Consider the following 11,650-nt stretch of genomic DNA (forward strand, 5'->3'; position numbering starts at 1 on the left):
AATGCCATAACAGTTAAAGAATACCTAATTCCGTATAAATATATTGTGTTGAGCATAATGGTTTAGAACTTTTGACTCCTTAAAAAAATATGATTTTCTTTCTACGAATCCTCTCTTCTTCCTCACAATTTTTGCTAACACTTCATATAAAAATTTGAAGTGTTCTTCTTTGTTTAAGCTAGCTAAAAACGTTTATATTTGAGTACTCTAATCACTCCTAATTTTTTTTTACTATATTTTCTCTCATGCTTTCGCTTATTTGGTGCATAACTTTAATAGACAAATTGGACTAACTAATGCGCATTTATGTATAGTTTCTTTTAATTGCACAATAAAGGGAAGAAGAAGCAATTTGGAGCAAAAGTGACCAATTCAAAGCTAAAAAGGTGCATGAAAATGAAGTAGAATTGAAGGTCATCTAGAGGTAGAATGTGAAGATAACATACAGTTGAAAATGAGCAACACAAGATCGTGGAATGGTTTTAGCCGCGGTCACGAGCATCGTCATACCCCTGAGGATGACTTGCTCCGGTCATAGGCGTCATCACGCTCGTGTCGATGCCTATGCCCCGAATCATGATGCACAATTTATTTTGTCATTTTCATATCTAAAAAGGGAGTTTTAGAGAGATTGTGAACGAAATTGATATCCTAGGTAATATCTATATCTGTATCTATATTATATATTATATATATATAAAAGCAACAACTTTTTGGTAAATAATTTTTTTTTTCAGTTTTCTGCCCAGTCAAAATTACGTAGTTTTGATGAATTTGTAAAATTATTAGTCAAAACTAATAATTATGTGTTCAAATAGTGCATTTGTGTATTATCAATTAAGGAGAATTTTATTGAGAAAAAGCTTTTAAAAGGTTTTTTTTTTAATAAAAGTAAAATATTCTAAACCAGCATTCTTAAAATATTTTGTAAATTTAAATATCCTACGCTATATCAATCTAATTCTACCCATTCACTAATTAGTGGTGTGTACCCCCTCTCTATATATACTTAGATAATAAATTTAAGGATTCAAGTATACTTTTAATTACAATACTTTATTATATAAAATTTAATATTTATTAAATAAAATAACTTTATTTTTTATTAGTATTCTAACCAATGAAATGACAAACAAAACTTGACATAAAGTGGTAAAAGTATAAATGGTTGCTGAAATTTCATTATGAAGATAACAACATTTAAAAAAGAAAGACAATTAAGAAAAATACTGTAATATTTATGAAAACAAAAAATAAACAGCTTAATAAACCTTAGATATCATAAGAAAATAGTATACAAGATTTTGAACAGAATGCACTCAATCCTTGATCAGAACCAATATTAAATATAATGAGAGTATATCAAGAGTTTAGGTCATCTAAACAAAAAAAATGATCCAAAACTAGAAGCGAGTTAGACATTAAATTTAATGAAATAAAAATAAAATTAAATGTAACAATATAATAATAATTGATTGATTACCAGAATTTGCCATTTTATTTAATGGATATTCTTTAGCGTAAAACTTGTTATTTACACCGGATTTCTACCCTTCCACTTCTCCCCATTTTATTTAATGGATATTCTTTAGCGTAAAACTTTTTATTTACACCGGATTTCTACCCTTTCACTTCCCCCCATTTTATTTAATGGATATTCTTTAGCGTAAAACTTTTTATTACACCGGATTTCTACCCTTCCCACTTCCCCTCACTTTGTTACTGAGGAATCCTATGAACCAATGTTGTTACGTCCGGGCCTGGCCCTTTCTCGTCTCTCTCCCCATATTCGCGCCAAATAGAGTTCCTTGGCACGAATTCGCACAGCCGCAGGCACGCTTTTCATTAGCCTCTCTCCCAAAACCCTTATTATAACTCATAAACTCGCGTTTCCATCCTCGATTTTACCGCACTATTTGAACCAGATGCTATTATGTCCGTCGACTATAGTTGGATGAAGCCGTGAGAAAATGGCTCGATGTTCTGATTCCGCTGACGTATCGATCAAATTGGAGAGTGAGGCCTGCGACGCGGCGTGGTCAGAGGAACACGAGCGTGTTCCTTTGAAACAACGTCTGAAATTGCTCTTGGCTAGCAAGCGCATTGCCCAACCCGGATTACAGATTTCTGCCATCTCCGAGTGAGTTTTTCATTTGTATTTTCACTGCATTTTTTCTCTGCAAGACTAAGGTGATGCAATTTTTGCAATGTGCATGTCACCGGAGGGAAGCCTTTAACTTCGTTTTGGTTTATAAAAGTCTCGATGTCTTATGGAAGTGCAATTTGTGCAGGCCTGCAACTACTAATGTTGTTAGAAATCACAGCAACCAATGCTACTCACAGGTATTGTTGTTTATTCACTTTAATTATCTTTTTGTTGGGATTGCTTGACATGTATTGTTGTGATTATGATTCATAGTTTTTTTTTTGTTTTTGTTTTTGTTTATTACATAAACTTGTATTGGTGTTTATATCATTTATCTAGTTTTCCATTGTTTATTAACATCTGTAGCTGCACCTAATGAAAAAGCTTCTTTCTAGATTCACACACAGTACATCAATGATCTCATTTATTGTTTCAACTTCCTATTGTTGCTGTTATTATGGAGTACTGTTTTTCAATTTTGCTTCATTTCCTCCTTTTTGTTGGTTTTACTTACACTTTAAAAAGTTTTGCTAGGGCAAAAATATCTTATTTTAGTGTGCCTAGAGTTATGTGCTTGTGATGACTTTATTTGCCATACTTGATTGGTGACTAAGTTCATAAAATAATTTAATTTCACACTCTATGTGTTCAGGAGGAGAAGGTTGACATTCTTGATGTGAAGCAAAATGGTGCTGGTAAAAGTTCTTATGTAAAGTCTTATGGTGTACGTTTTTATGAATAGTTCAAAATGGTGTAATTATATTTCATATAGTGTCTGCTTTATAAGGAAGATGAGAACATATATTAGTGATTTGTACTAAACCTGCAACTTGTGTATGGAACAACGTGATAAGCAAGTGCCAGGAGATTTACAAATGAAAACGAACTTTATATGTTTTTTTTTAATTAATTTATTTTTAATTTTTAATTTTTATCTTCCTTTATTATTATTATTATTATTATTATTATTATTATTATTAAAAATTTGAACTTGTATATAAATTATTGTAAAACTGCTTATGGTGTTGAATAATATCAGAAGCCTTGCAAAAGAAGTGCATAAAATGAGGTGGAAAGTGATTGTACTGATGTTAAAATGTGTTTATAGTATTTTATTGGTGTAAACATAGGTGAGGTGAAAGAATGTGTCTCCTCCCGGGCTGAAGGAGATAAGAGCATGGGCCGAAGCCAGATGACCACTGATAATATTATGTTAGACAAAGTTGATGCGGTCAACAGTACTTTACTTCAGTTCTTGCCATCAGACCTTCCCATAAAAACAAAGGTTTCTGCTGTCAATAAATTGAAAAAGTGCTTAAATTATTCATCCAGTGTTGATGTGGAGACAACAGTGAAGTTAAAGAATGAGACTCCTGAATTTTTGGATGAACTTGATTTTGTGGTACTAAAAGAACGACAAAGAATGCTACTAACAAGGTACTATTTTCCTCAGAGGATTTTTTCTTTTTTTATTAGGTTGATTTTTCTCTTGAAGTGTTGAGCATTTATATTTAAATTTAAACAAATAAATTTTAATGCCGAAGTTCAATAGTTTAATGAAAGTGTTTTGATTTATTAGAGTTCTGTGACCTAAATATATTTAATATCTGTGGAGCTTAGATAGCAAATATTAAATAATTTGTTTTTTTTGATGTATATTCTAATTGAAATTTTCAGGAAAGCACTTTCTTTGGAAAGGAAAACTATAGAGGTAATTTCTCTCGATCTTGTGACTCTGTAGTTTTGCATTTGTTAATCATTCTACAAAAATTTTGCCACTTGTTGGAAGACTCATGAGATGAATAATGAAATAGATTTATGTACATATTGAATCTTTGAAGATGATTCTTGACTCAACAATGATGCTATCTTGTTGGAACTCTTCTATGTGCTATTTAGGTTTTTCTTCTTCAAGCAATTTTTGGCTGTTAATGGTCAGTACGTGCATATTTTGGTTTTCATTCCATGAAATCATTTTTACTTGGTTTTTGTTACGAAAGTAAATAGAGTTTATGAATAAGTTCTTTATTAGAAAAGAGAATACACAACCCTATAAATACATGCTAGAAGACTTCTAATAAGGTAACAAGTTTCCATATGACTACCTATTCAAATCCCTATAAATCTCCAAGCTGCGTAATATATATATATAGGTTCCACAATACTTGTACAGTTGTACAATCCATAACACTCCCCTCAAGTTGGAGCATAGATATTAATCATTAATCATGCCCAACTTGTTACACAAATAACTAACTCAAATCCCATTTAGTGCACCCCCCTGAAACGGAAGCCTTGGACACCACCAATACCACGGACAATCGGGTGAACTCAGAGTGGACTGAACAAGCTTGGGATTAGACTCTCCCTCTGAACTAGAAGCTTGGACGCCGCCAATACCATAGGCAAACATCGGGTGAACTCCCTCCCCTGAACCGGAAGCTTGGATGCCATCGTTACCATGGGCAAACACCGGGTGAACACAAAGGTAAAGAAGACAAACTCTGAGAAGGAGGACACAATTTCTTTTCCAACGAAAGGGAAGCATGCCCCAAACGATGATGGGCATAAAAAAGGGTTGACAACACCAAATCAAGCAACGGAATCCAGCTTAGCAAACTCATCAGCAAAGATCAAGACTGACTTGCTAGATGTATCAAACTTATTTGCAGCCATCCCAGAAAAAAAAATCACAAAATACACAAAATTCAAGCCTGAATGTGTACAAGAAAAAGTGACTATGGAGCAAAAATCACTAACAACGCAATGGTCCAAACCAAGTCTAGAACTTAAACTAACTCAGGCGACCTAGGAGCAGTTAACCAAAATGTTTTCCGGTCGCGAGAGGGGCCTCATGCACCGGCACGTGGGAGAGTGGCAGCGGGGAATGGCAGCGCGTGAGGCTCACGCACGGGTCAAAACATTGTCAAAATTTCCAGGCAAGGTCGCTAGACACCGACGCTCCTCCCTAGGTCAGCGGTGGCGACAACAAAGCAAAAAAAATTATCGTAAAGGCTCAGATACCATGTTGCGAAAGTAAAGAGAGAGTTTCTGAATAAGTTGTTTATTAGAAAAGAGATTACACAGCCCTATAAATACATGCTAGAAGGCTTTTAATAAGGAAACAAGTTTCCATATGACTACCTACTCAAATCCCTATAAATCTTGAGGCTGCCTAATACTTGTACAGTTGTACATTGAAAAATTGTATTTCATTCGACCTAAGCTCAGGGGCAGAGCAGAGGATAACCCCTCTTGGTTGCTGGTTCGAATCCAGCAGGTCGAAAAACTTTTGAGTGTTGGGAATGTTATTAGGACCTTGGTTTTAATAATGCAGGAGGTCTACATTGGAAATATGAATGATAGAATCATAGAAAGGAATGAGAAGAAATTTGAGGCAACAATAGTAGCAAGGATTGGGAGGGATTTAAACCTTATCTTTCACAATTCTTCAATCCTTTGGGTACAGACCTACATTTTTATTCAACTTGAAAACAAAAAAGGAGCATAATTATTCGGTAGTGTCTGATCCTCCTTTATTGGTGGGAGCTTCAGGTGTGAAATTTCTTGCATCTTCAGTTTCCTCCCTGTCAACTGTCACAACCGTAATATGATGCAAATGTATCTGAGAAATTTGAGTGAAGACTGCTTGTTACTAAGTCTAAATATATTGATCATTATATGAGCTTCTTTCTCTTTTATTTTAGCTCCCTTCCTTTTTACCAATCATGTTAATTTCTTATTTTTCATGAAGCCTTTTCTTAGGCTAAGTGGCTAACTAAAGTTTTAATGTTTATTTACTTATTTGTTCATTTTGAGTTGGGATTAGCATTGAGGTTTGGATGGATGTGGTTGTGTTCTTGAAATCTTTCTATGCTTTTCCCCATTGTTGTTGGTGGCAATTAACTGCTGAAGAATAATACACTTTAGGACAATTCGGTTGTAATTATGGGAGCTGTTTACTCATTCACCTCCCATCCTGCTTTCATGAATGTCTTATGTTGGCCGTGTAATTGGAAATAGTATGGAGCATTATTATTATTTTTTATATGTTGGCCGTGTTTCAAGTGTCATTCCACTTCGTTTTATTTTCTTAATCACAACCACAAAATTTACTTAATATATGTCTTCTTATGTATTGCATTCTCCTCACCTATACCCAATGTGTTCTCTACCAATTTGACAGCATTTGCTATAGAAAAGATCTAGAGTAAAGGAGTGTGTCGACAGCACAGTTAGGCTGATTATAGCATTTACGCAATCGTTTTCTCTTTAGTTTCAAGAACTTCTGAGCATGTGTACTTCTTGCTGTTTAATGCAGGGCACCTCACCGGCGCTTTCTAGCTTGGCTGAAGATAACGGGATCAAGCGAGGTAATGGAGTTGGAAAAGAAGGTGATACTTCCAGTGATAGGGACTTACCAATGGCTGGAGATCATTCTAAGATATCTGATTTGTCAAACTTCACAGTTCATGGATTGAGTGACTCCTGCCAGAAAGACTATTCATCTAATCTTGTATCATCAAAAAGGATTCAAGGAAATGATTGGTTATACTCTTCAAAGAAAACTCTTCCCGACCAGGAATCAAGTCATGGGTTAGATCTTTCTTCTGATGGTAGCAAGGCTAGGCTTAGTTCAGCAATTGTAAATGTCAAGGTTGAACCCTTGGAGAGCATTGAGTTAGAAACTACAGGAAAACATGCTACAGAGAATCCACCATATAATTGCTTCCTTCCAGTGAAAAGAGAACAAGAAGTCCCTAATGATTCTTGTTTAGATAAACTTGACCACATGCTGCTGCAAGAGCGAATGAAATTATTTTCAAATAAGGCAATTAATTCTTCAGGAGGTGATGGAATATCAGCTTCTTTGAGCGAAATAGTGCCCTCTGTGTTTGATTCCACACCCATTGCATCTGCAGCTGCCGAACCACTGAAAATTAACCGTCCACGAAAGCGGAGAAAGACTGCCACGTAAGATTTATTTATTTGCTATAATGAATTTATATTCATGATGTATGATCATCTATGAAGATTTTATTTTTCCCCTATGCATCCTTGGAATTTCTGAGGTTTAATCCCTTGTTCCTCTCATACCACCTTCAGAGATTCTGTTGAAGAAGCACTGGAGGAAGATGCTCCAGGACTCCTCAAGGTACTATTGCAGTTTCTCAGTGGTGCTTGTAATGTAGATGATTTTATGGACTTCATGTATCTGTTCAGGTACTGCTTGAGAAAGGTGTATCAGTTGATGAAATTAAGCTGTATGGGGAACCAGAAAGCAATGAGGCTCTGGATGATTTGCCTACAGAAGATAGCTTCTCTGAGCTTGAAGAAATTATATCAAAGGTTTGCTAATATCTTTGTTACTAAGATTGTTTTCTGTTGTTGACTTGCAATCCTTAGCATTGAAGCTTATAAAACAAAGAAAAAAGGAAATGTGATTTTTCTTTCATTTTCTGGGTCATGTCTGGTTCTTATTCAGTATTACTTAAGTTAAAATGTTCCTTTCAGTTTTTTCTTTTTTTGGGCCAATAATGCTTTCACTCAGTTTATATATGTCTAAACTTCTGTTGAAGAAGGTAATATGAAGGATGCAATGACAATAGAGGAGGTTATTGGCATATTCATCTGTTTGTATGAGATTGATGAATACGACAAGCAGCCTTGATTCCCCGTTTTCTTAATATCAAAGCTGGTAGTTAGTTGAGTTCAACTATCTGCTGTGAATACAATGTTGAAATTCTAGCCCAGTATCAGCATTCATTATCATTTCTGCATTGCAGCTAAAAAAGACAAATTAATTCAGCAAAAAAAGATATCATGTGGGGTTTTTCTATTGTCCTTTCCCACTTCCTCTAAGTCATGAAATCAGTATGTGGTCGTATATTCAGTTTTGGTAGATTAAGATTTTCTTTTCACCCTAAGTATCATCACTTTTCAACTTTGGGATATAAGATCTGGGTGGATTTTGGTATAATTTCAGTGTATATATCTGATGTTATCTCTTCTTTTGACTTCTGGTGCAGCTTTTTTCCCGGCGAGATTCATTGTTTAAACTTGGTCCGCTGCATATCTCAAAGGGAGAGAAGCCTAGCTATTGCTTGGCCTGTCTATTTTCGCTTGTGGAGCAGGTAAAAATTGCTGTGAAGTGTGATGCCAAGGGTTGTGAGGGATGAATTCCTTGCCTGCTTTAATTTGCTTGATCATCCTCAGATTACATTATTTCCAGGTTTATGGTGGTGTTACTTTAAATTGGTACCTACTCCATTTTACTTGCAGGCACGATCTTTACAGTTCAGAAAGTGGCCCGTTGAGTGGGGCTGGTGTCGAGATCTCCAATCATTCATATTCGTCTTCGAAAGACATAACAGGTCAGATTAACGAATGAGCTGTGCTTAGGTCCTTAATACGCATGGTTGTAGTAGGCGCTAGGCGCTAGTCGGGCGGTAGACTAACGCCTAGCGCCTAAGCGGTCTAGGCGGCGACCTATAAAAACAAGAAATTAATTCATGTGGAGGTTGGAGGTTCGATCCTCAAACCCCTGGGTTTGAGTCGGTCAGCTATGGGTAACCTAGGCTGGTAAAAAACCTCTTTAAAAGAAAAAATTAATTCATGTGTGTGGGTGTATGTCATATATTATATTATATATTATATATATATATATATCTTACTTCTCTTACTTAGATAAATAAATAAACTTGAATATATATAAATATAATAATAAAATTAACAAGGCCGACCCGCTCAAGTTAACTCGGCTAACTCTGCCGAGTTGGGCGAGTTAACTCGGTCAAATTCGGCCTAGTCGGCCGAGTTAGGCGCTAGGCGGCCTGCCACCTAGGCGGACGCCTAAGGAGCAATTCGCCTCGGTCTAGGAGCGCCTAGGCGGAGATTTTTGCAACAGTGTTAATACGTCTATGCTCACTCTTACACACTTTCAGGATCGTGCTTGAACGCCCAGAGTACGGCTATGCAACATACTTTTTTGAATTGGTGGAATCTGTATCTATACATTGGCAGATCAAGCGACTGGTAACTGCTATGAAGCTTACTAACTGTAGCAGGATCTCGCTAATTGAGAACAGAGCACTCTTGGTAATTAATGCCCTTTAGAACACTCCTATTCAAATTCTTGTTTATACCATTCAGTGGTGTTACTTGTGTTTTGCATCTAACATCCTCTATGACATATCATAAAGGTCGGGGAGGACTTGAGTGAAGGAGAAGCGAGAGTGCTGATGGGATACGGTTGGATTCCCAACACTGGACTGGGCTCGATGCTTAACTACTGCGACAGAGTTTTTCACGACAGAAAACACGAGAGGGATAGTTCAGAATGGAGGTCCAAAATCGGGAAGATGCTCATCGATGGGTACAATGGCGGCAAAGTAGTGCTGACAGACATTCGAATGAATCTTCCTAAAGACAATGTTGACGAGGAGGAGGAGGACATTAAAGTAAAGTTAGAAATGGATTAAGCTCAGATAGCTTAAAATTTTTTGTAAATACTTTTGAATTCTTCAGTCATATGTTCAAGAATTTGTCCAGAAAGCAGAAGATTTGTACTTTTATTCATTGCATGTTTGACAGACATTCCAATGAATCTTTCTAAAGACAATGTTGACGAGGAGGAGGACATTAAAGTAAAGTTAGAAGTGGATTAACCTCAGATAACAAATTTTTTTGTAAATACTTTTGAATTCTTCAGTCATATGTTCAAGAATTTTTCCAGGAAAGCAGAAGATTTGTACTTTTGTTCAGTGATATCGAGCTTTTTTTTTTCTTTTTTTTTTTTCAATTGTTTTCGTGGACCACTGGACCAGGATTTATATTATGAACCTTAATCTAAAAATTATGTGTTTGCAGTTAATACATTCTGTACATGCGGTTAATAATTTATGTAAACAAATTGAAAACACATAATATGGTAATTACATACCCAAATTGTTAGCTTTAAGTACATAATATGTTAACTATGACACATAAGATGTTGGTTAACATGTTATGTGTTTGCAGTTAACATATTCTGTATGTACCTATAGTTAACAGTTTATATGTCTGTCAGCAACAGGTATAAAAAAAAGTTATATTTGGATCACAATGCAAGGTAAATCCTAATCCACTGTATCATTGTCTTTTTTTGGAATGCTTCTACTAATGGGCTGACCAATACATCTTAATATATGGGCCAAATATATTGGGCCCTATTTCCTAATCTCAAACCCAATGCATATGCAAGCATACGAGAGCATGACGTACATTACTATTACTATTGTTCTTCCATAGTAAAAGTGCAATGAAATATACGTAGTTTGAGTGTAGGTGCCGACCTGCAGATTAAGTGCGGTTTGACGTTAACTTTATATTATCCACGAATATATATAATCTTCCTGCGACCAAGAAACGTTATTACTGTTATTCATTATCTTCTCTTATCTAAAAAGTCCCTGGGCGCCATCATGGGTTTGCATGAAACTTAAAATAAGCAAGCTAAGGTGGCAATCATGGCATGGCGAACTTTCTGGAAATGAAGGGGTTTGTGTATTAAAAAAACATTTTTGTGTGTTTTTCAAAGTGTGGATCAATGAGGTGAAACATTAGTGCGGCCCATTTAAGCACCTCTTAACAAAAATTCGTATTTGTCGGAGCATTTGTCATCATAGCTTCACAGAATTCTTGTACTCAATCCCCACCAAATCATCCTCGCCATCATGCCTATGCTCTCGTCTCACTCTTTCCACGAAGTTTTACTCTAGTGAAATGAAATGAAATGATTATTGTGCTTTCTTCTCATTCATTTACGAGTAAATATATTTATAAAGAAAAGCGTCTTACCGTCTATATTCCCATTTTACATAATATTTTTAACATAATGAGGTATTTGGTAAATTACTGTTAGTTGATTGAATTAGTGGGTTCTACTAGTTGATAACATTAGTTAATTGTAAAAAAGTGTTTTGTAAATAAGCTGTTAGCTGATTACATGCGGAATGACTTTCTCAAAGAGTTGATCGAAAACGCTTTGATTTTTCGCACTTTGAAGCAATAAGCTATTACAAAAAGCTGATTAATAGTAGTGAAATAAGTCAAAATTGACTGATAAGGTAGCTCTGTTACTAAACATGGCCAAAATTTTAAGATTTTTTTTCAACTTTTCGGACCACCTTAAGCTTTAAACCCTAACTTTAACTAGTGACCAGAATTTTCCTGATTCCTAAATGTTAGTTGGCAAAGCCATTCCCGACCAAAAAAAAAAAACTCAATTTTTTTGACCACCTTTTAATAGTCAGATAAAATTTAAGGATTTCTAGTAACGTCGTTCACTGATTCTAGGAGTGGCTCGCTTCTTGTTTCTGTCATATTTTCCTTTTTCTTATGAACAAACAATACATATTACACGACAAAAACACCGGGCACTCGCAAGGTAAAAGTAAAAATAATATATTATATTAAAATTCAACTGGTAGCATCATGGTTTTACCCACTTTGGTCACGTAGTAC

General features: G+C 35.4%; 1 protein-coding gene across 1 annotated transcript; it reads left to right on the top strand.

Annotated features, from left to right (window-relative positions):
* Positions 1 to 1,733: 1,733 nt before the first annotated feature.
* LOC116012136 lies at positions 1,734 to 9,913 on the top strand. The gene is made up of 12 exons (XM_031251610.1): positions 1,734 to 2,140; positions 2,292 to 2,343; positions 2,799 to 2,841; positions 3,277 to 3,583; positions 3,824 to 3,857; positions 6,468 to 7,120; positions 7,253 to 7,301; positions 7,370 to 7,495; positions 8,176 to 8,280; positions 8,429 to 8,520; positions 9,091 to 9,244; positions 9,349 to 9,913. Exons 1-12 carry the CDS (start codon positions 1,971 to 1,973, stop codon positions 9,625 to 9,627), a joined length of 2,064 nt encoding a protein of 687 aa, XP_031107470.1. The 5' UTR covers positions 1,734 to 1,970; the 3' UTR covers positions 9,628 to 9,913.
* The last annotated feature ends 1,737 nt before the right edge of the window (positions 9,914 to 11,650 follow it).

Source organism: Ipomoea triloba, chromosome 3 (genome assembly GCF_003576645.1).
Source record: "Ipomoea triloba cultivar NCNSP0323 chromosome 3, ASM357664v1".
NCBI lineage: Eukaryota > Viridiplantae > Streptophyta > Magnoliopsida > Solanales > Convolvulaceae > Ipomoea > Ipomoea triloba.

What these genes read in the sequence shown, in the direction of transcription:
- LOC116012136 (XM_031251610.1), top strand. Translation starts at nt 1,971, where the DNA reads ATGGCTCGATGTTCTGATTCCGCTGACGTATCGATCAAATTGGAGAGT. An exon ending in CAGATTTCTGCCATCTCCGA is followed by an intron (nt 2,141 to 2,291) that starts GTGAGTTTTTCA and finishes CAATTTGTGCAG; the next exon opens with GCCTGCAACTACTAATGTTG. An exon ending in GCAACCAATGCTACTCACAG is followed by an intron (nt 2,344 to 2,798) that starts GTATTGTTGTTT and finishes CTATGTGTTCAG; the next exon opens with GAGGAGAAGGTTGACATTCT.